This window comes from Nerophis ophidion, linkage group LG09, assembly GCF_033978795.1.
Source record: "Nerophis ophidion isolate RoL-2023_Sa linkage group LG09, RoL_Noph_v1.0, whole genome shotgun sequence".
Taxonomy (NCBI): Eukaryota; Metazoa; Chordata; class Actinopteri; order Syngnathiformes; family Syngnathidae; genus Nerophis; species Nerophis ophidion.
The window spans coordinates 35510905-35536902 of record NC_084619.1 but is presented as its reverse complement, the minus strand read 5'-3'; the positions used below and the strand labels follow the sequence as shown (position 1 = coordinate 35536902).

Below are 25998 nucleotides of genomic sequence, written 5' to 3'. Positions count from 1 at the left end.
ATAGATAGATAGATAGATAGATAGATAGATAGATAGATAGATAGATAGATAGATAGATAGATAGATAGATAGATAGATAGATAGATATATGGATGGATAGATAGATACATAGATAGATAGATAGATAGATAGATAGATAGATAGATAGATAGATAGATAGATAGATAGATAGATAGATAGATAGATAGATAGATAGATAGATAGATAGATAGATAGATAGATAGATAGATAGTACTTTATTGATTCCTTCAGGAAAATTAAAATTCCAGCAGCAGTGTACAGAGTTGAGATCAATTTAAATAAAAGTAAAAAGTAAATAATGGGGGTTTAAATGGAAACAAAATAGAGAAATATTACAAGAAGAAAAAAAACTAAAAAGCAACAATGGGAATAAAAATATAACAGTAAAATAAGAATATAACAAGACAAAGTAGGCAGTAGTGACCATGTTATGAAAACGTATTGCACTGTTATTGTTTTGCATCCCCTGTCATCCAAGTACCCCCCGTCCCAGAGAGGAGTTGTACAGTCTAATGGCGTGTGGGACAAAGGAGTTTTTGAGTCTATTAGTCCTGCACTTGGGATGAAGCAGTCTAGCACTGAACAGGCTCCTCTGGCTACTGATAACGCTATGCAGAGGGTGACTGGCATCATCCAGGATGCTTACTAGTTTGTCAACAGTCCTCTTCTCTGCCACCATCACCAGTGTGTCCAGTTTCATTCCGATTGTAGAACCGGCCCGCCTGATCAGTTTCTCAAGTCTGGAGCTGTCCTTCTTAGATGTACTGCCCCCCCAGCACACTATCATGTAGAACAGAACACTGGCAACCACAGACTGGTAGTACATCCACAGGAGTTTTTTGCAGATGTTGAACGAGTGCAGTCTCCTGAGGAAGTAAAGCCTGCTCTGTCCTTTCTTGTACTGATGGTCCGTGTTAACAGTCCAGTCCAGCTTATTGTCCACCCAAACCCTGAGGTACTTGAATGAGTCCACGGTCTGTACCTCAACTTCCTCGATCACAATAGGTTGTGACCGTGGACTAGACCTCCCAAAGTCAATGACCAGCTCCTTGGTCTTTGATGGATTGAGCTGCAAGAGGTTCGTGTGGCACCAGACAACAAAGTCCCTCACCAGATTCCGAAACTCCTCTCTGCCGTCCCTGATGCACCCGACAATGGCTGTGTCATCCGCGTACTTCTGGATGTGACACAGCTCTGAGTTGTAGCAGAAGTCAGCGGTGTACAGGGTGAAGAGAAAAGGGGCTAGCACCGTTCCCTGCGGTGCTCCTGTGCTGCTTTCCTTGGCTGTAGCTCCTGTGCTGCTGATCACAGTGTCAGACGTGATGTCCTTCAGTCTGACGTACTGTGGCCTGTCGGTGAGGTAGTTCAAAATCCAGGCATCCAGGCAGGGGTCCACTCGCATTTTGTAGAGCTTGTCCTGAAGGAGGCGGGGCTGGATGGTATTAAAGGCACTCGAGAAGTCCAGGAACAGGATCCTCACAGTGCCATTTCCCTTATCCAGATGTGAGTGGGCTCGATGCAGCAGGTAAAGGATAGCATCCCCCACACCAACGCCTGCCTGGTTCCCAAACTGCAGGCTGTCCTGGGCATGTTGCACCTGTGGTCTGAGGAGGCTGAGAAAGAGCCGCTCCAATGTCTTCATTAGATGAGAGGTGAGCGCCACTGGTCTGTAGTCGTTCAGCTCACTGGGGCAGTTCTTTTTGGGAACTGGAACGATGCGTGACGTCTTCCAGAGGGTGGGCACTCTTCCCAGCTGCAGGCTGAGGTTGAAGATCCTTTGAAGTGGTGCACCCAGTTCTGCAGCACAGGTCTTCAGGAGTCGGGGGCACAGCTTGTCTGGGCCTGCTGCTTTCCTTGGCTGTAGCTTCCTCAGTTGACCTCTGACCTGGTCCGCAGAGATGACTAATGTCTGCGTAGAGGTGGTGGAGGGGGATGCTGCCATGGCTGGGGGGAGGTTTGTTGAGGGGAGCAGAAGAGGGGGTGGCTGTGATGGGGAGTGGGGGATGGAGAGGACACGGGCTGGTTAAACCGGTTGAAGAAGTTATTCATCTCATTGGCCCTTTCTATTGTCCCCACAACAGCTCTGGTCTTTGTCTTGTGGCCTGTGATGGTTTTCACACCTTCCCAGACCTCCCTCATGTTGTTCTGCTGCAGCTTCTGCTCCAGCTTCTTCCTGTAGCTGTCCTTAGCCTCCCTCACGCGTCGTTTCACCTCCCGCTGTGCTGCTCTCATTGCCTCTCTGTCTCCACTCCTAAAGGCAGCTTTCTTATTGTTGAGGACAGCTTTAACTTCTTGTGTTACCCAGGGTTTGTTATTAGGGTAGCACCGAACAGTCTTAGCAGGGCAGATCACGTCCACGCAGAAGTTGAGGAAATCTGTGAGACAGTGAGTCAGCCTATTAATGTCCTCACCCTGTGGAAGCAGCATGTCCCAGTCTGTGGTGTCGTAGCAGTCTCTGAGGGCATCTTCCAATTCAGGGGACCACTTCCTCACATAGCAACGTAGCACATAATCATAATACCAGGGCGTCCAGTGAGGGGCATTTTGTACTCCCTCGTCCCAGGAAGAACGCTTTGCGGAAATCTTTTATTCATAGATCGGTATCGCTCTGGAACAACCTGCCTCAAATTCTCACCAGCACTGAAAGTAAACAGGTTTTTAAAATGAAAGTAATATTTTTTCTGAGTTTTTAAATTACTTTGCCCGTTGATGATTTTTTATATTTGGTTTTATATTGTGTAGTTATATTTATATGGTAATTATTATTCTGTGACTGTAAATTGTTTTCTTATTGATACTTTTATTTATTTTTTGTCTGTATCGCGTAGTTACAATTATATGCTTTTACTTGTAAATGTATTGAGTTGTGGACCCCAGGAAGACTAGTGGGTTGTTGTGGCAACCAGCTAATGGGGATCCTTAATAAAAATCAAAAATCAAAAAACCTCATCCTTTTTCCAAAGAACCGGCGCTTTGTGTGACTTCATAGAGGTGAGCTTTGACATCTGTGATGAGCAGTGTGGTTTTCGTCAATGATGAAAATGACTAAATTATTTCGCTGACAACAACGTGATGTGCTAAACATGGCTCTTGGAAGATGACAACATGATGATACGTGTAAGAGCTTCTGTGATGAGACAAAACTGGACAAAAACGTCAGTGGGTGGACTGTTAGATGTTTGTAATGCATGACAATACTGCCTAATGTGTGTGTGATCTGTCTGTGGAAAGCTAAACTATTAATGCTGTTGCAGCCTATCCTTGTTTGGTCAGGCCCACCACCTGGCATTCAATGCATATTTAGGTGCAGCCCAGGGAAAGGGGCTTTTTGGTCAGAAATTACAAAATGCTTTACGGACATATTTTGAATATATTCCATCAGAAAGGAATCAGAATGCACTGTAGAGGGAGAAGGCGATAATACAAACTCAATCTCTAGCAGCACATGGAGGCCCACCACTCGCATTTGTATTCAAAGGTAAGTTGCAAGCCCTGATAACATATCACGTCATATTAGGGCTGGGCGATATATTCGATATATCGCGGGTTTGTCTCTGTGCGATATAGAAAATTACAAAGTTGCTTTTAGCTGCAGGCATTACACTGCATGCGTTTCCCACTCTTTCTTGCCTCTCCCTCTCACAGAGACATAAACAAGCACACCTTCTTACATACGTCACAGGTGCAACGTCACACGCCCTCCCCGAGCAGAGAGGTAGCTCCATGGGTAACATTAGCTGTGATGCTAACGATGAATTGCGAGTGGTAATACGAGAGAGAGAATGTGCATATCTGGTAACAAATTGAGGAAGGATTAATTCCCAAGAAAAACAGCACAGGGTCCATTGTCTGGCCGTGGTTTGGCTTCAAGTGGGAATATGTTGAACAATTATGCGGCAAAAGCGTCGCTACAAAAAGTAGAAGCATTGCTAATTTGTAGCATCACTTGAAAAGTCACCCGCTAGAGCTTGAAACTCTGCATGTCAACATCTCCATTTGGTGCCACACCAACAAAATGCCGAAACAACCATTTCCACATCAACACTGTATGGAAAAAATACTCAACAACAGAAGGAGATAAGGTCCGCAGGAACCTACAACAGAACAACAGACAAATACTATTTGATTTCCTATTATGCAGCTCATTATTATTTGACAGTTATTCAAATATCTTGTGTGACATCATGCACAAAAGTGCACTTTATTTGTTTTTAACTCTTGTAGTGGCGTTCTGTACAAAAAGTGCACTTTAATTTAGTGTTTTGATACGTCATCTTAGTGACATCATGCACAAAAGTGCACAAATAGCTTGTTTTAAAATGTCTCTGACAGTCTTGCACTTTCTGTCTTGAAATGCCATGAATGTTTGTGCCATTGCTTAATAACTGTTGAATAAATACAGTTTTGCTAAATTGACTTAGTTGTGATTTCCTTCTCTGCATGAAAGTTTAAAATGAGTATATATTAACGTAGTATGAACAATAATGTTTCAATGTAGACACATAGAATCATCATACTGCTGTGATTATATGCATCAAGTTTTCATTCAAGGCCAAGGCAAAATATCGAGATATATATCGTGTATCGCGATATGGCGTAAAAATATTGAGATATTAATAAAAGGCCATATCGCCCAGCCCTACGTCATACAATTTACTTGACAATTTCTCATGTGATAAATACCATAGTAAGCTTAAATATTTTCACACAACAGCTGGCGCAAATGGGTTTCGCACGCTAGCTCCAAAGTTAGCTCGGTGGTTGTGTGAACATTAATCATTAGGTAATGTGTGTGACAATGTGTTACTGTTTGTGTAGGACATGCATGGACTTCTGGTTGTCATATTGACCAACGTCTGTGTAAATGGGTTCTACTCGTACAGCACTTTTCTACCTTCAAGGTACTCAAAGCACTTTGACACTATTTTCACATTCACACACTGATGGCGGGAGCTGCCATGCAAGGCCTTAACCACGACCAATCAGGATCAAGGTTGAAGTGTCTTTCTCAAGGACACAACGGACGTGACGTGGTTGGTAGAAGGTGGGGATCGAACCAGGAACACTCAGGTAGCTGGGACGGCCACTCTCCCAAACACGCTACACCGTGTGACATGTAGCGATCTGACATGTTGCTGTTATTCGTGTGTCTAAATAAACAGCACACTTAGCTTATGTATCATTAGCAGCACAAACACAAAAACAAACAAACCCCACGGTATAGTTTACATTATAAGTTTGGCCATTGCTCAGAAAGAAATATCAGATGTGGTTCATAAGATATCATATTCTTTAATCTCAACAACATGCTATTGTGTTTTTTTAATTAAATTAATTAAACTGATTAGAGTTTTTGTCGATTATAATTGAACTGCAATTTGACCAAAACATTTTGGAGTTTTTGTCGGCTAAAATTGACTTAAATGGGACTACAAATAATACATATAACCGTCCCAAAAAAAAAACGGCTGCCAAAGACAACACTGGTGTTGAGTAGCAGTGTGCCTATTTGTTCAGTGCCCAACCTTAAGGTAATTATTGCAAGAGGGCCAATATTTCCGCTTACAGAATTTCACAGGTATCAAACTCAAGGCCCGGAGGTCAGATCTGGCCTGCTACATTGTTTTTTTGTGGCCTACAAAAGCCTGGAAATATTGTGCATCAATATAGCACTTCATCTTTCTTCCAAAATGTATTCAGTCATAGAATATTTTTCAAACTTTTAAATGATCTGCTCTTGCAACAAACTATATAATATAATAATATATCCATAAAACATTTTGTTAAAATAGATATCTAAATAGCTTAAATATCTGTTTGTCACCCTGACTTATGATTTCAAAGCAAGTTAGCCATCAATTGGCACATAAAAAATGAAATGCATAGGCAATTGTGCAATATTATCATAAGGCGATTTTACAATAAGACATTATTCACCGTTACAATCGGCCCTCTCAGGGCACCCATACTTGCAATGTGGCCCTCAATGAAAACAAGTTTGACACCCTTGGTCCTTAAAAAGCCTTGTGTGTATGTTTAGTTGGGCTCCTTTCATCACTGAATGTTGTACTTGATGTAACTTTGTTTTCATAAGTATATTTGTGTGGAACTTTAAAATGCATAGTATCAGTGATCAATTAATTCCTTAACTGCCAACTATTTGTATGTCATTCTGTTGCAGACCACGGGTTGAAAAAAAGATCAAATAGACGACAAATTGCCGTGTTCTTTAACTTGATCACACACAATTATCAGGAAACCCGGTGAGGTAAAGAAAAAATACAGAGGAATTTTTAAACTATCAGCTGGGGGTCAAGGGAGCCCTTTTGAGGGATCAGTTGAAGACATTTTACCATCTTAATGATGCTTTGTGTCAGAGTTGCCACTGACAGTTTGTTTGTGTTTTAGTTTCTCCTGTGTGTTTAGTATCTCCTGTCTTTAGTTCCTGTCTAGTGCTCTTATTTTGTCAGCTTCCTGTCTTGTTCCCTGAGTGCTGTGTTCCTCCTCAGCTGCGGCTGATTGGCACCTGGTCACACCCGTTGCCAATCAGCCCGCTCCTATTTGAACCCTCTTCGTCTTGTGTCAGTTGCTGGATCATTGTATTGTCATTTGTATTGTCATTGCCACATGTCGCTCCTGTCGTTGCTATCGTGTAGTTTTATTGCAGCGTAGCGGTAAGCTACATTTGTTTGTTTGTAACTTACTGTCTTTTGTTCCCTGCTTCTGTTTTGTTTTCACTCTACAAGTAACGACTTCTGTTTTCCTGTTTGCTACCTGCAAGCTTCCACGCTAGGTCCTTTTTTGTTTCTTGCTAGCTTCTATGCTAAAGACCCTTAGTTTGTTATCCGCCTCGTGCGCGCTTTGTGTCAGTACCCTTTTGTTTGATTGTGTCTTAGTATCTTTATTAAATCATGTTTTCTCACTCCATGCCTGCCTCCATCTCTGCATCTTGGGGTTCAACAACAAATACCTCTGACACTTTGGAAGGCATTTCCTACGTAAACATTCTGTAAAAATGCAAGAAAACTTACTAATGGTTCCTATCCATTAGAAGCTATAAACTGAAAGCCTTGCCTCTTTTTCATAACTGTACCACAGCATCAATAGTTCATTGTTGAGAAGATATTTTCACCATTCCAAGCCATTCCAAAATGTACAACATCCATAGTTTATTTCATTAGTTCAATGTTTTGTCTGGTTTGAGAAACTCTATTCACTACATCACTATAAGGCATGTCATGAGTACATGAGATGACTATATTTGATGACAAATATAGTAATTGTAAAAACTCAAGTATTTTGTTGAACTCGTGAGTCACTTAGTAATGTCACGGATGTAGCAGATACCATGATTGATCTCAATCAATCAATCAATGTTTATTTATATAGCCCTAAATCACTAGTGTCTCAGAGGGCTGCACAAACCACAACACAAACCACTACGACATCCTCGGTAGGCCCACATAAGGGCAAGGAAAACGCACACCCAGTGGGACGTCGGTGACAATGATGACTATGAGAACCTTGGAGAGGACCACCCCCGACTGCCCCCCCCACTAGGGGACCGAAAGCAATGGATGTCGAGCGTCAATGTCAATCATTGTATGTGCTACAAGTTTGTTAGTTCAAATATAACATGAAGCTTTTTATTACATGTAATCTTAATCAATTCATCATTATACTTTATAGTGCATTTGAGGCAACTAGATCTAGTAATGAGTCGTGGATTTTAATAGTTGAAATTTTGATTAAAATCACTAGGCATACCGTATTTTTTGGACTATAAGTCACAGTTTTTTTTCATAGTTTGGCTAGGGGTGCGACTTATACTCAGGAGCGACTTATGTGTGAAATTATTAACACATTACCGTAAAATATCAAATAATATTATTTAGCTCATTCACGTAAGAGACTAGACGTATAAGATTTCATCGGATTCAGCAATTAGGAGTGACAGATTGTTTGGTAAACGTATAGCATGTTCTATATGTTATAGTTATTTGAATGACTCTTACCATAATATGTTACGTTAACATACCAGGCACGTTCTCAGTTGGTTATTTATGCGTCATATATCCATCCATTTTCTGCCGCTTATTCCCGTTCGGGGTCGCGGGGAGCGCTGGCGCCTATCTCAGCTACAATCGGGCGGAAGGCGGGGTACACCCTGGACAAGTCGCCACCTCATCGCAGGGCCAACACAGATAGACAGACAACATTCACACTCACATTCACACACTAGGGCCAATTTAGTGTTGCCAATCAACCTATCCCCAGGTGCATGTCTTTGGAAGTGGGAGGAAGCCGGAGTACCCGGAGGGAACCCACGGGGAGAACATGCAAACTCCACACAGAAAGATCCCGAGCCTGGATTTGAACCCAGGACTGCAGGACCTTCGTATTGTGAGGCAGACGCACTAACCCCTCTGCCACCGTGAAGCCCATGCGTCATATAAAGTACACTTATTCAGCCTGTTGTTCACTAATCTTTATTTATTTTAAATTGCCTTTCAAATGTCTATTCTTGGTGTTGGGTTTTATCAAATACATTTGTGCAAAAAATGTGACTTATACTCCAGTGCGACTTATATAGGTTGTTTCCCGTCTTTATTATGCATTTTCGGCAGGTGCAACTTATACTCCAGAGCGGCTTATACTCCGAAAAATACAGTAATATCTGCTAGTCAACAGCAATATATTCATGAAACTAGACGTTTCCGCACTTGTGTTGGCACAAGGATATCTACTGCTTTTCCCTATCTACTAACTACTATCACTCTCTTTACCACCTCACAAGTTAACTTATACTGTAACACGGTCCAACACTCAACATTTTGTAATCATTCAAAGCATTAATTGTTTGATTTTTCCTCGCTTCACGCGCAAGCTAGCTAGGCCTAGCTTTGCTAGGTCTGAAAAAAATCACCACTCCGATGCCGGCACAAATGCGAGTATGGCTTCATGTAACAATTGCACACTTGTCTTGGAGATTTTGTCTCTGCTAGAGAGACGTATCCACCTGTTAGAACAGAATAAAACGATACATTTAGACAGGGTTTACACGCCAGTTAGCGCAGACTGCACTAAGCCTACTAACGTCGCTAGCTGGCTGCCACGGTGCACCAGAAAGCATGAACAAGTCAGTTAGTGTAGGCTGTACTCGGCCTGCGAGCATGGTTAGCTCTTAACAGCTAGATAACCACGGTGCGCTGTAGAGTGGATAAGTTAGTGGTTTTATACATACATCTAAAATATACCACTTTGGCTCGAAGAATAGCAGAATTACGTTAAACAGCCAACGTCTGGGATTCCTGATTGAAACCTTTGCCACTCTATGCCAGTTGGTTAGTTTTTGCCAGCGTTCGTTGTTACCAATGTGCGACGAGCTGCCAAGATTGTTTTGCTGTGGAAAAACAGGTCAACCAGAAATGCCATAAATTTACACATGCTGAAATGAACATAAGTGCCATTTAGCGTTTAGAATGCATACTGATATATCCAACAATACATTTTCATGGGTGAAAAAAATAGATTTGGGGCATTCTACTAAATAGGTGCATGTAAACGTAGTGACTCACTCGCATTTAAGTCCCATGGTTGAAACGGTCTACAAACAACAAGATGTCCTACATAATTTTGGAACACACTGTTCTAAACACTTTTAAGGTACTCCCTGGATCTGTCCTCTTTCAATGTCTTCCCTGTCCTTTTTGTTCTTTGATGTTTCCTTCTTGTTTTCATGTGTTTTTACCTTATTTTGTGGACCTTTTGTATCCGCACTACAACGTCTGTGCATAGTCTCCCCATTGTGAGATGAATAATCATATCCAATTGTATCATTCTTATTTACAACAAATGGCTTTTTGTCAATTTTGTCTACCACAGAATATGTTGGAATACAGACTAACGCGTTAGTCCAGATGAGATATTCTGGGCAAAAATATATTATCGAGTACAACATTATCAAAAGAAGGGATGTGTTGCAGTTCAAGAAGAGTGAATGTCGGTCTGGCAGCAATTTGCTTAAGGAGTTCTAAGGACAGCTGTCCGAAACCAAGAAGCTAATTAGAAAGGTCAGAACAGGACAGGGCTGCGGCACTCACAGCAACGAACAGAGGAAGGTTATCTGGCTGGAAGGAGTACAAGGGAGAGGCTGAAATAATCGGGCCACAGTGACAAATGAGCACAGGGAAGCAGTGAGGGAAATAGAAGAACAGAGAATGTGAGGAACTATTTTGAAGAAGTTGCTATCTTTTGGGCTGTGTAATGTCTAAAAAGTTTTTGTGGCCTATATAAAGTTGATGATGGGCCAGGTGGAAGTGGCCGCATCACTCAATCACATGCAGATACCTCAGAGAATTTCACCAACAGGGATGATTGAGGACAGTCCCTTTATTCGGTGCTAAAAGACACACCACCAACCTTTAGTGCCCCACTGTCACAATGATGGTCCTTGCATATTCTGCTCTGTCCTACAAAGGGTTCTTTAAAAAGGGCAGGCGCGGTTTCACTGAGGTCATTTAATTGCAAAATCTGAGGGCTATACTGTATAACCGTCCTGACACATATCACCTTTTGATTTAAGGCTAACTCTAGGCTTGTTATGAATGCTGACTTGAGGCTGTAGAGGATCATTTGTTCCACATTGTCCAAAGGCCTTGTTTCACCCAAGCCTGAAATCAATATTACTAATGGGAGGCTGCGCTTGGAAACAGCATATCCATCCGCTCCACCCCTTTCGCTCAATTCAATTCTGATGAAAGGATGATGAAAAAGGGATACAACAACAAAAACTTCCTCATCTACTTTACACATTTTGAGTTAATCTGATCTTCAGGGACTTCCTCCAATAATACCCTTGTTGCCTCATGAATGTTTTAACAAAGCAAAGGCTGCATCCATTTGGCGATGATTCTATGGGGAGAACTGGTGATGTTTGAATGATCTGCTCTGATACTAATGGAAAAACCTTGTACTGTGTTTGTAATAAACATTCTTTCACTGTAGAACACAAACAAACTGCTTGCTGAAAAGATGACAACTGAACTTTGCGGTTTGAAACATGTGTGAGAGAATGAACGAGTTATAGCCTTCCATACAATGGGGCAAAAAAGTATTTAGTCAGCCACCGATTGTGCAAGTTCTCCCACTTAAAATGATGACGGAGGTCTGTAAGAGACAGAATGTGAAAAAAAAATCCAGGAATTCACATTGTAGGAATTTTAAATAATTTATTTGTAAATTATGGGGGAGAATAAGTATTTGGTCACTTCAAACAAGGAAGATCTCTGGCTCTCACAGACCTGTAAGACCACTGATAATCTCCCTCGATCTGGGGTTCCACGCAAGATCTCATCCCGTGGGGTCAAAATGATCATGAGAACAGTGAGCAAAAATCCCAGAACCACACAGGGGGACCTGGTGAATGACCTGCAGGGAGCTGGGATCAAAGTAACAAAGGTTACCATCAGAACACACTACGCTGACAGGGAATCAAATCCTGCAGTGCTAAAGTTTGCCAGAGAGCACATGGATGATACAGCATAGGATTGGAAGAATGTCATGTGGTCGGATGAAACCAAAATAGAACTTTTTGGTATGAACTCAACTCGTCGTGTTTGGAAGAAGAAGAATACTGAGTTGCATCCCAAGATCACCATACCTACTGTGAAGCATGGGGGTGGAAACCTCATGCTTTGGGACTGTTTTTCTGCTAAGGGGACAGGACGATTAATCCATGTTAAGGAAAGAATGAATGGGGCCATGTATCATGAGATTTTGAGCCAAAAGCTCCTTCCATCAGTGAGAGCTTTGAAGATGAAACGTGGCTGGATCTTCCGGAATGACAATGATCCCAAACACACCATGCCCGGGCAACGAAGGAGTGGCTCCGTGAGAAGCATTTGAAAGTCCTGGAGTGGCTTAGCCAGTCTCCAGACCTCAACCCCATTGAAAATTTGTGGAGGGAGTTGAAAGTCTGTGTTGCTCGGCGACAGACCCAAAACATCAATGCTCTCGAGAAGATCTGCATGGAGGAATGGGCCAAAATACCAGCTACTGTGTTTGCAAACCTGGTAAAGACCTATAGTAATCGTTTGACCTCTGTTATTTCCAACAAAGGTTATATTACAAAGTATTGAGTTGACTGATCCGTAACACGGAAAGAATGAATGGGGCCATGTATCGTGAGATTTTGAGCCAAAAGCTCCTTCCTTTGGTGAGAGCTTTGAATGGTTGACCAAATACTTATTTTCCACCATAATTTACAAATAAATAATTTAAAATTCCTACAATGTGAATTCCTGGATTTTTTTTCACATTCTGTCTCTCACAGTTGAAGTGTACCTATGATGAATATTACAGACCAATGTCATCATTTTAAGTCGGAGATCTTGCACAATCGGTTGCTGACTAAATACTTTTTTACCCCACTGTATGTCCGAAGTCCTTAAAGGGTTTTGTATGTATTTGATGTGTGCAGTACATCATATTCATGGTCTTTATCCCTTCAAGGTAATCCATTCAACTTTACCTCAACTCCTACATATCCTTGTGATGTAGTGAGGGAATGACTGCAGCTATTAGTCATTGTTGTAAAGTTAGATTGTCTTAAGGCAGGCCTTTCCAAGTTGGTGGTATCCACATGGTAGCCTCTTTCAATTTGTGCTGCAGTTACATGGACCAATTGAAAAGCACAGCAGATTTCAAGATGTTTAAAAAAGTCAGTACTAACTGTACCATATGTGTTTGACCCAAAAATCTTCCAAATCCTAAATCTATAATACAAACCCCGTTTCCATGTGAGTTGGGAAATTGTGTTGGATGTAAATATAAACGGAATACAATGATTTGCAAATAATTTTCAACCCATATTCAGTTGAATATGCTACAAAGACAACATATTTGATGTTCAAACTGATTAAACATTTTTTTTTTGCAAATAATTATTAACTTTAGAATTTGATGCCAGCAACACGTGACAAAGAAGTTGGGAAAGGTGGCAATAAATACGGATAAAGTTGAGGAATGCTCATCAAAAACTTATTTGGAAAATCCCACAGGTGTGCAGGCTAATTGGGAACAAGTGGTGCCATGATTGGGTATAAAAACAACTTCCCAAAAAATGCTCAGTCTTTCACAAGAAAGGATTGGGCGAGGTACACCCCTTTGTCCGCAACTGCGTGAGCAAATAGTCAAACAGTTTAGGAACGTTTCTCAAAGTGCAATTACAAGATATTTAGGGATTTCAACATCTACGGTCCATAATATACTCAAAGGTTCAGAGAATCTGCAGAAATTCCTCCACGTAAGCGGCATGGCCGAAAACCAACTTTGAATGACCGTGACCTTCGATCCCTCAGACAGCACTGTATCAAAAACCGACATCAATCTCTAAAGGATATCACCACATGGGCTCAGGAATACTTCAGAAAACCACTGTCACTAAATACAGTTGGTCGCTAGATCTGTAAGTGCAAGTTAAAGCTCTACTATGCAAAGTGAAAACCATTTAGCAACAACATCCAGAAATGCCGCCGGCTTCACTGGGCCCGAGATCATCTAAGATGGACTGATGCAAATTGGAAAAGTTTTCTGTGGTCTGACGAGTCCTTGCCTCAAATTGTTTTTGGAAATATTCGACATTGTGTCATCCGGACCAAAGGGGAAGCTAACCATCCAGACTGTTATCGATGCAAAGTTCAAAAGTCAGCATCTGTGATGGTATGGGGGTGCATTAGTGCCCAAGGCATGGGTAACTTACACATCTGTGAAGGCACCATTAATGCTGAAAGGTACATGCAGGTTTTGGAACAACATAGGCTGCCATCTAAGCGCCGTCTTTTTCATGGATGCCCCTGCTTATTTCAGCAAGACAATGCCAAGCCACATTCAGCACGTGTTACAACAGCGTGGCTTCGTAAAAAAAGAGTGCGGGTACTTTCCAGGCCCGCCTGCAGTCCAGACATGTCTCCCATCGAAAATGTGTGGCGCATTATCAAGCGTAAAATACGACAGCGGAGACCCCGGACTGTTGAACGACTGAAGCTCTACATAAAACAAGAATGGGGAAAAATTCCACTTTCAAAACTTCAACAGTTAGTTTCCTCAGTTCCCAAACGTTTATTGATTGTTGTTAAAAGAAAAGGAGATGTAGCGAGTGGTGAACATGCCCTTTCCCAAGTACTTTGGCAAGTGTTCCATCCATCCATTTTCTACCGCTTATTCCCTTTTGGGGTCGCAGTGGGCGCTGGTGCCTATCTCAGCTACAATCGGGCGGAAGGCTAGGTACACCCTGGACAAGTCGCCACCTCATCGCAGGGCCAACACAGATAGACAGACAACATTCACACTCACATTCACACACTAGGGCCAATTTAGTGTTGCCAATCAACCTATCCCCAGGTGCATGTCTTTGGAAGTGTGAGGAAGCCGGAGTACCCGGAGGGAACCCACGCATTCAGAACATGCAAACTCCACACAGAAAGATCCCAAGCCTGGGATTGAACCCAGGACTGCAGGACCTTCGTATTGTGAGGCAGACGCACTAACCCCTCTTACACCGTGAAGCCCTTTGGCACGTGTTGCAGCCATGAAATTCTAAGGTAATTATTATTTGCAAAAAAAAAATTAAGTTTGAGTTTGAACATCAAATATCTTTTCTTTGTAGTGCATTCATTTGAATGTGGGTTGAAAAGGATTTGCAAATCATTGTATTCCGTTTATATTTACATCTAACACAATTTTCCAACTCATATGGAAACGGTGTTTGTACTTTGCTAGAACTATCTTTAACAATTCTTCCCTCCACTTGTTCTTTTTTTGCTACTGTAGGAATTATTACTTTCAGTGACAGTTTTTTGGTGTGTTTACTTTGACAACAGCTGACTGTGTCTTCGGCTACTTCCTGGCATGGTTTCAAGAAAGGCACTTCAATGAAGATTTATCAAAGCTGGTAATTGTCACGTTTGTGCTGATGGGAACAGAGAGATTCCTAATTCCCCAGCATCTCCATTATGTGTCCATTAACAATTATTGGCCAGCCCAATTACCAAGCAACAGATATGACAACACTTAAAGGGTTAGTTAAGCCAAAGAATGTGGAACTGTCAGATCAGCAGGGTAATCTTGTTCATGCTGAGTGGAATCATTAAGTTGTTAGCTGTTATAAAAATAAAATAAATGGCGGCAAGCTAAAGCAGTGGCTTCATTACTCAAATCTTATTACCAGTATTGGTGTATGGATGTCGAATAAAAATCCTGTTTAAAACATAGTATATTTAGTTAACCCACACCAATTTAGCAGCTGTGATTAGAAAAATACAATGGCATAGCACGGGGGTCGGCAACCCGCGGCTCTAGAGCCGCATGCGGCTCTTTAGCGCTGCCCTGGTGGCTCTCTGGATCTTTTTCAGAAATGTATGAAAAATGGAAAACAATTAGGGGAAAAAATAAATTTGTGTTTTAATATGGTTTATGCAGGAGGACACACATGACGCAAAGCTCTCTAATTGTTAGAAACCACACTTTTTATATTAAACATGCTTCACTGATTCGAGTATTTGGAAAGCGCTGTTTTGTCCTACTAATTTTGACGGTCCTTGAACTCACCGTAGTTTGTTTACATGTACAACTTTCTCCGACTTTCTAGGACGTGTTTTATGCCACTTATTTTTCAGTCTAATTTTGTCCCTCAAACTTTTAACGTTGTGCGTTCATGCACAAAAGTGAGTTTTGTTGATGTTATTGACTTGTGTGGAGTGCTAATCAGACATATTTGGTCACTGCATGACTGCAAGCTAATCGATGCTAACATGCTATGTAGGCTAGCTATATGTACATATTGCATCATTATGCCTCATTTGTAGATGTATTTGAGCTCGTTTAGTTTCCTTTAAGTCCTCTTAATTCAATCAATATCTCATGACACACTATCTGTATGTAGTATGGCTCTTAATTTTTTGCGGCTCCAGACAGATTTGTTTTTGTATTTTTGGTCCAATATGGCTCTTTCAACATTTTGGGTTGCTGACCCCTGGTGTAGCAGATGTTCAGAAACAACCTAACAGCTGTATATTGTCCCCTGCGTAAATCACTAAGATGCTTCGATTGTCAAAAAATATATGACAATCCCCAGTCCTTTTTTGTGAAGACCACTCAAACGCAAGCTGGCGAGCTTTGAACAAGGGATTAAGGAATGTTTGGAGATGCTACCTCAAGTCCTATTGAAATCCACATAAGGGATCCTCCAAAGTATGTGACATAACCTGCAAAAATGTGATAAAATGGGAAAGTGACAATTTCGACATCAGATTGAAAGTTACTGTTACAAATAGAGATGTCTAATGGTACTGAATCCACAGTAGCAATTATTTGTAAAGCACAACACCACAAACTGGAGCATGAGGTTTTGGCAGTGTAACACCTCTGCTGGGAATTCAGCTCTAAAAAGACTATACGGGCTCACTACTGTACACTGACTAATTGTACCCTCATCTAATACATTAAGTCTCAAGATGGCCCAACAGCCAATCAATTATGCTTAATACTGTGTACACATCTCTATAAATACAAAACTAAACTGCACATAATCAAACTATCCCGCCTGATGTGCGAGACAACATATTCTGGTTAAAAAGATGGACGCACGCAATATCATGCCACCAATTACAGGAGAGTAAAGTGCTTTGTGCAATACGCCATGAATGCCGTGCCAGGTCCCCAATTACATTTAGAAATGTGTCCGACTCGGAGATGAGCGTTGAATAATGAAAGCAGCCTCCACTCACAGGCATATTTGACTCAAGGGAGAAGTGAGGTCATTTTAAAGCACAGTCATTATCAAATTCATATGCGTGCTTCATGAGACCAAATTAACATCCCAAAATATGTTAGAGTTTAACACTTGGGAGCAAATAAAACTTTCCATGCCTCTCCATGCCGAATAGAGTACTCCAACACCAGGTGCAACATATCCACAATCAGTGTATCTATTTTAGGATTGGGACTGAACATGCATCCCTTGTGATTGTCTTTTGGCTGCGGACAAACATGCAGACAAGAGACAAATATTGCATACCACATTGAAAGTGTAAAAACATAAGATAGTCACCAGAGATTTACTAAAAAAACATGTTCAATTTCCTGTAGGATCTCAAGCTCTCTAAAGACGTTTCGGACCTCATCTCTCTCAACACATTGCTGTTTGTTCATGTACTTCATGGCGTACATCTTCTCCGTGTCTCTCTTTTGCACAATGCATACCTGCAGTAGAATGACAGAATAAGGGGAAAAAAGAATGGGGAAGAAGAGACAAAGAAGAAAAATCAACAAGCTATTCAGCAATCAACTTAAACAGAATAGCACAACAGATCTAATCAGGGCCTTTGAGCATGACCTGCATGGCTGCTCAGGTGCCAGAAACAAATATTTGAGTATTAACATCAACTTTAAAGAAGACAATCTCAAATGTGTTTGGCCATTTTAATCCATTAACACTTTCAGAACGAGCTTCAACAAACCCCATTCCTCCTTTCTTGCCTCCAACTCCAAAGTCATTTCGGAGGTGAGGTTGAATTGGTTTTCCTTCATTGTGTGAGGGGCTTGGCTCAAGACCTCCTCCCTGTGTAAAAGCTATTTGAGATACATTTTGATGTGAATTAGTGCTATGAAAATAACGATTGACATGACATTACCACTAATGGGACCCTTTTTAAAACAGGGTCTCTACAGGTTTTAACAAGCCAAATTCAAGACTTTTTAATGAATACAATTTAAGACCCAGTTCCTATCGATACAGGCAAAAAAGTACAAACGCCTTGAAGGAAAGTTGGAGGCCCGGAATTACTCGCAATGTACCGTATTTTTCAGATTATAAATCGCAGTTTTTTTCACAGTTTGGCCGGGGGTGCAATTTATACTCTGGAGCGATTTATGTGTGAAATTATTAACACATTACCGTAAAATATTATTTATCTCATTCACCTAAGAGACTAGATGTACCAATAGAAGAGGAAGCAGCGCATTGTCTACCTTTGGAGTTGGCAGAGTTGTTTAGAAGCGAAACAGAGGAAGAAGTTTTCATCGGATTTAGCGATTAGGAGTGACAGATTGTTTGGTAAATGTATAGCATGGTCTATATGTTATAGTTGTTTGAATGACTCTTACCATTATATGTTACGTTAACATACCAGGCACGTTCTAAGTTGGTTATTTATGCGTCATATAACGTACACTTATTCAGCCTGTTGTTCACTATTCTTTATTTTTTTTAAATTGCCTTTCAAATTTCTATTCTTGGTGTTGAATTTTATCACATAAATGTCCCCAAAAAATGCGATTTATACCCTAGTGCGTCTTATATATGTTTTTTTCCTTCCTTATTAAGCATTTTCGGCTGGTGCGATTAATACTCCGGAGCGATTTATAATTCAAAAAATGTCAGGCTTTCCCCTGACAGTTTGTCTATGTTTTAGTTTTTTCCTCTGCATTTGTCTGTTTCCTCTGTGTTTAGTATCTCCTGTCTTTAGTTCCTATCTAGTGCTCTTATTTTGTCAGCTTCCTGTTTTGTTCCCTGAGTGCTGTGTTCCTCCTCATTGCCAATCAGCCTGCTCCTATTCGTACCTGCTTAGTCTTGTGTCAGTTGGTGCATCATTGTATTGTCATGTTTTCACATTCTATGCCTGCCTTTGTCTCTGCATCTTGGGGTTCGTCAACAACAAATAACTTTGAAGGAATGATCCAGCCAAATTCGAACCCCGCAGAGTTGTCTATGTCGGAGAGGCTAAATAGGGTTTTGGAATTGATGGACAAATCGAGGAAACTCTTTGCATCGTTTTGCAATCCCTCCCACCCATCCCTGTCCTATGTTGGCTTCTCGAGGGACGTCTGGCGTCCGTCCCTTGAGTGGGGGGCTAGGAGTAGCGGTGCAGCTGGGGAGGCACAGTTACTTCTCGCCCCAGTGGGTCTGCCAACTAAGGCGCCATCATCATAAGTGGGTCTGCAACAGACGCCGCCATCACCTCCGGTGGGCTGGCAGACGACACCATCATTTCCAGTGAGTCTGCAACCTACGGCGCCATCACCTCCAGTGGGTCTGCAAACTACAGCGCCATCATCTCCAGTTGGTTTGCAACAGACGGTGCCATCATCGGTGAGCCGGCAGACGCCACCCTCATCTCCGGTGGGCCGGCAGACGCCACCTTCACCTCCGGTGGGTCTGCAACCTACGGTGCAATCACTTCCGGTAGGTTTGCAACCTACGGCGCCATCATCTCCTGTGGGTCTGCAACCTATGGCGCCACCATGCACTCCGGTGGGCCAGCAGACTCCTCCACGCACTCAGGTGGGCCAGCAGCGGGGGGGCACCACCAGGGGGGGGCACCACCACGCACTCCGGTGGGCCAGCAGCAGGGGGCGCCACTACCACGCACTCCGGTGGGCCAGAAGCAGGGGGCGCCACCACCACGCACTCCGGTAGGCCAGCAGCGGGGGGCGCCACCACCACGCACTCCGGTGGGCCAGCAGCAGGGGGCGCCACCACCACGCACTCCGGTAGGCCAGCAGCGGGGGGCGCCACCACCACGCACTCCGGTGGGCCAGCAGCAGGGGGCGCCACCACCACGCACTCCGATGGGCCGGCAGCAGGGGGCGCCACCACCACGCACTCCAGTGGGCCAGCAGCAGGGGGCACCACCACCATCCTTTCCGATGGGCCAGCAGCACGGGGCACCACCACCATCCTCTCCGGTGGGCCAGCAAACGGCACCACCATACACCTGTCGGCCACAGAGGTGGTCGTTTCATGGGCGACCGCCTCGCAAATGGCATCGGCGTTCCAGTCGCCGTCGCCACTCGACTCTTCCCCGCTGGGTGCGGGGACACTGGCGGCCCACCACCTTGTCCTCCCTCCACCCTCCCTTGACTTTGGACTGTTTTTTTTCTAGGGGTGAGGGTTCGTAAAACGTCTGGTATCCGTTATGGGAGGGGGGGCTACTGTCAGGCTTTCCCCTGACAGTTCGTCTATGTTTTATTTTTTTCCTCTGCATTTGTCTGTTTCCTCTGTGTTTAGTATCTCCTGTCTTTAGTTCCTGTCTAGTGCTCTTATTTTGTCAGTTTCCTGTCTTGTTCCCTGAGTGCTGTGTTCCTCCTCAGCTGCGGCTGATTGGCACCTGGCCACACCTGTTGCCAATCATTTGTCCTATTTGTACCTGCTTTGTCTTGTGTCAGTTGCTGGATCATTGTATTGTCATTCGGACTTGTCGTTGCCATATGTTCTTGTTGTGTCGATGTGATTTTAATCAGCTATTACCTGTCGTGCTACATTTTGTCCTGGTCGTCGTAGCGGTAAGCTGTTATTGTTAGCCATTCGTTACTTCCAGTTTTTCTGTTTGCTATCCACTAGCTTCCATGCTAAAGTTCCTTTTTGTTTCCTAGCTTCCAGTGCTAGCTCCCTTAGTTTGTTATTCCGTCCACGTGCAAGCTTTTGGTTTGTTCTTGTTTAGTTTTAATTAAATCATGTTTTCACATTCTATGCCTGCCTCTGTCTCTGCATCTTGGGGTTCATCAACAAATAACTTTGAGAAAAAATACGGTATAAGAATGTATTGACAGGTTTCAGATTAAAATACAAAATGCTTAACCTAACTAAAATCACCAGAACCCTTTCTGTTGTGAACCAAAATTTGTTTCGAAGTCAGAATAAAAAAAAATGCCAAACTATAAATTCGGACCGGGCAGCACAATTAGTTGCGCTGTGTAGTTATGTTGTAGCATCCTCAAAAATCAAAACATTTTAGAGCGAGACTGAAGTTTACACGTTTTAAATAAAAGTAACGTCAATAGATTTTTAAGACCTTTCAAAGTCGTATTTAAGACCTTTTTGAGATGTAGACATTTTAAGGCCTTACATTAAAATCATTGGATTTAAGACTTTTTTATACTTTTTAAGACTCCGCGGATATCCTGTAAAAGACAAATTCAATGGATTTTATGACAAGCTTGACTTTCTTCAAATACTTTACAAAAACTTTGGGTTGTTGGTGTGCTGTGTTTAATATTACCGTAGCACATCAGTGAAGTGTGAAGTGAATTATATTTATATTGCACTTTTTCTCTAGTGACTCACATAGTGAAACACAATATCCAAGTTACATTTAAACCAGTGTGGGTGGCACTGGGTGCAGGTGGGTCAAGCGTCTTGCCCAAGGACACAACGGCAGTGACTAGGATGGCGGAAGCGGGGATCGAACCTGCAACCCTCAAGTTGCTGGCACGGCCGCTCTACCAACCGAGCTATACCGCCCCACAACACATAACACACATAACCATCAAATCATTGTTTTGAATAGAGGACTATTTTATTAAAAGCTTAAGGGCTTCTAGGGACAGCAGGTAACTGACTGTGTTTGCTTGATGGTGAGTTTTCCCCTAACGCGGACCGTTTGTGTATGGATCTTCAATTCTCTCTTCAACCTTTCTGTCCTAAGAGACTTGTAGGGCAATGTGAACAATTGAATAGCTTAGTTGCTCAGACAGCAATGTGTTTATAGAAGTTAAGATTGGAGTATGACGTTTATTAATAGGAACATACTTTAATGTGTCTTGCATTCATGTTAGCATTCAAGCAAGCGAGTAGCGTGCTCGCTTGCATCTCCAGGAATTAACAATATCACTAGTGCGGGGTTATCAATCATAGTTTTGCAATAGTTTGAATTTAAAACGGTAATACTAACGGTCGGGTGTTCCACCGCTGTTTATCATTAATACAGTGATTGTAACGGCCCTTCTTTAGTGTGTACCTCACTTTAAGAAAAAAGTTCCCTTGGACAAATATATTCTCTCTTTGCTTTCTACAATGCATGCCAGGGACACACAAACATATTAATAAAAAATATATTAAAAAAATGTGGTTAAAATACTAGGGTTTCCCCTAGATTGCCACTATACACAAGGCAGTGAGGGCGAGGGCATTACGACATCATCATATATATGACATCATCATTTAGATTTGCAATGACGCAAAGATTTTTTTTTTAAAAGGCTAAGCAAAAGTTGTATGTATATTTAAAAACAAATATTAACCTCTTAAGGCCCAAGCAGTTTGTTTACATGCTTTTTTCATTTATCTTTGCTATTAGGGCTTATTGGACCCTCATTAGAATAAAAACAAAAAAATCATCATTTGATACGATGTACTTAGTCCATAAGTACACAAATGTGTACTTCATGTGTATTGACATGCTCATTTCTATTTTTACACTTTTTTTTCCCAAATTCCATAGTATGTTATACTCTTCTGACACCACCAGATAGCAGTATAAGTGTCCATATGGCGGCATAAGACCCCAATTCAGTAGTGTACAGAATTTTGGAAAAAAGAGCTAAAAGGTGCTGTCCACGCATGTGGCCACTAAGGCCTTTGGAGGTTAATGTTATTAGTTATTAATAATAATATTAATTCATAATAATTATTCATTAGTTTGACTTGGTAGACTGTGCTGCCTTTGTTCTACGCAGTTTCAATTGTTGCCTATTGTAAAATGTAACACAAGCTACACTTTATTCTGCCCTCCCTCATTATTGAAATTTAGTTTGCCAAATATGCAAACAGTCCTTTGAATGATATTTGGAAAAAAATTCAAAAAGCTTTATTATGTTGGTATTCTTCACACTGAAGTGAATGTAAAACTAAAGGCTCAGTGAGTAAAGTACAATATACATACACATTAAGTGCTCATACATGTAGAAATCACGTAACATTATTAATAGAGTTTGGAATAAACTGAAAAAAATCAATACAATTATGCAGGATTAGGGTTGAGTTCTAATGCTGCAAGCTAAATGCTAGCGTACAATGGAATAGCTCACAGACAAGCTAACTCAAATTAGCATGGCCAATCGTTGGGCACAGATAGAGACGATCATTCACACTCACAATCATATCTGTGACAATTTGCAGTCTCATATGAACTTTTTAACTCTTCTTTTATCTTATTTCTCGTTTCAACTGTTTGAGCATTAAAACCAATAGTAAAAATTATTTTTGTTTTGGCCACTATATACAAGGCAGCGGGCGCGCTGCCTTATATCTAGTGGCAAACATTTTTAAATTTAGAATTCTAAATTCTTCAAACATTAGTTTGGCTATCAATAAATGTCTAAAAAAGGAAACCAAAAAACAACTATAACCGTCAATCTACTGGCAACTTGCCTTACAACATGCATATTTTTGGAATGTGGGAGGAAACTGGAATAGCGATGAGGAACAATTTTATGATATTTGAGCTGTTGCGTTTGTAACCGAGTCTAATGACTGCATCACATGAGCCCTATTTAAATGGGCTCAGAGAAGTCAACAGTTGTCGTCAATCATAATAGCTCACATTAAGTTAAGTGGCCATGCCATGAAGCTAATTTGTATTAATTGTAACTTGTCTACATCACCAAAATTGATAATGCATGTTGCTGTATGTGTACTTTTGACCCAGCAGATTTGGCCACATTTTCAGTAGACTCGTAATAAATTCATAGAAGAACCAAACTTCATGACAAACAAGTATGTCTCCAGTCACCCTATCCCCAAAAAATAAGAGTTGTAAAACTTATTGGAAACTCCAGACAGCCCTGACATTATGTCCTTCACAAGTGTATGTAAACTTTTGACCACAACTATATATTGTGAGTAGCCTTGTTTTGTGAGATAAGTGTATTATCACACACTTAGTAAATGTCAATGTTCCCTTTACAGAGGTTCTATATTAACTGAAAACACTTTCAGTAGACTCCTTATCGTGTCTAAGCAATAGTCATTTTAACAACCCTCAGTTTAAGTTTCAGGCCCTCCCTTATTCATTGCGCTCATCAAAAAAGACCCAGTTTCTCTTTGCTCAAAGCAAGGCCATCTGCACTGTGCTAGAGGCAAGTCTAAAGAGACCTAATGAAATCCTGCAAACAGCATTTGAAGAGTGCTTCTTCGATTGTTCTAATTGGCTAGGAAAATACAACCTCTTAACTAGACATACACGTAACATATTTAATGTTAGAACCATTTTCCATGTCAACGCCATGCACCTAATAGGACAAGATGCACTTTTTATAGGCAGGCAAAATATTTTTCACATATCATCTCCATAGCACTTTGGCTAGGAATAGGTACCATTCACATTTGAACCGATACCGTACCAATTATCAGTACCTTGTACTGGTACTCCATGGTACTAATTTCTGGTGCTTTGGCTCATGTGCTAAGAAATGTTTAATTTTAAAATCTTATTTTTCATTTGATTATCATTGATACTGAAATGATAATGATACCTCTGCTGTACATTTTTTTTTACACATGTCTCATTTGCTAAAATTCATTCATGTCTTGTGTGGGTTGCCTTAGTCGGGAAGTAGTCTTTGCCATTATGTTGAATGTGCCAGTCGTGTCTTTTGTTGAGTCTTACAAAGTATTTGCCTGTCAGTATAGAGTTCAAAAGTGTGACGTAGGAAAGACATAATGGAAAGGAAAAAACGCAATGCATCAAGGGCTTTGCATCTGAAAAGTGTGTTTACACTGCATGTATGCCGCTGCCCTAAAGTTTCGTTCTTTTCTTTTTTTTCATTTTACAACTGTTTTTATTGACATTTTCAAATAAACAGAAAAGAGTGCAGGTTGAAACAGTACAATTTTGAAGTCAGTAAATTCTTCACACCCCTTCCCTTGAACCTGTCCACCCACCCACCCACTCCACTCAGGTTCGTTCTTTTCTTTATTAGGTTTTAGTTATGATTACAAAATTGAAAGTGTTAAAAATGGTAAAGCTAATCAGTAAAATGTACTATATGGCATATTTAATGTATATTAGCATCAATCTAGCGCATTTTAAATATTGGAGCCTTACTTTTGACACTTTCCATCAGGCATACTTGCTTTGTTGAGATGGACAATTGCAACATTACTTAAGAGGCCTTGAGCCGATGTCGAGTCTGCAACCAGACAGGATGTCACACGCAACAAAGTTACTGAAATACGGTATTGTTTTATTTTACGTGAATCGGTACCCAATCGTACAGACCAGTGGTTCCCAACCTTTTTTCAGTGATGTACCCCCTGTGAACATTTTTTTAATTCAAGTACCCACTAATCAGAGCAAAGCATTTTTGGTTGAAAAAAAAGAGGTAAAGAGGTATAACCCAGCACTATGTCATGAGTTTCTGATTTATTAAATTGTATAACAGTGCAAAATATTGCTCATTTATAGTGGTCTTTCTTGAACTATTTGGAAATAAAGATATAAAAATAACAAAAAACTTGTTGAAAAATAAACCAGTGATTCAATTATAAATAAAGATTTTTACACATTGAAGTAATCATCAACTTAAAGTGCCCTCTTTGGGGATTGTAATAGAGATCCATCTGGATTCATGAACTTCATTATAAACATTTCTTCATAAAAAAATACATATTTAACATCAATATTTATGGAACATATCCACAAAAGTCTAGCTGTAAATGTTGTAAGCATTTCACCAATCTCACGCACTTTGCAAATTATACGTCATTTCCATTGTGCGCAAGCAATTTGCATATCGCAAGACGGGATTTAAGATGACATTTTGTGGATGGTTTAGTCAGTAACCCTACACTATTATATTTCATAAATAGTAAACCAAGTTGTGGTAGTAGTTTAATCGTGGATGTACACTTTATAGTGGTTAGGGTTAGGGTTAGGGTTGGACTGATTTGAGGGCAATACTCAGTTATATTGTCCCGACTACAAATGAATAGATTTACAGAAGTATTTAATAAATTATTTTGACACCAAAAACATGTATTTGCGCCCATTGATTTGCAAAATGTGCACCACACATTATTCAAATATATAGCCAGAAGCAATTTGCAAAAAGATTGCGCATTATACAAATTTGCAAAATGCGGTTGCGCATTTTGCAAATTGCTAACATTGGTATTGTGCCTACAACATCAACACTGAA

General features: G+C 41.1%; 1 protein-coding gene across 2 annotated transcripts in view; it reads right to left on the bottom strand.

Annotated features, from left to right (window-relative positions):
* LOC133559280 (serine/threonine-protein kinase 32C-like) overlaps positions 1–25998 on the bottom strand; it is a 237311-nt gene that overhangs the window by 97599 nt on the left and 113714 nt on the right. For both annotated transcript variants that reach the window (XM_061910889.1, XM_061910888.1), the window contains exon 4: positions 17132–17283. In XM_061910889.1, coding sequence (XP_061766873.1) covers positions 17132–17283 — 152 coding nt within the window. The remainder of the gene's footprint in view (positions 1–17131; positions 17284–25998) is intronic.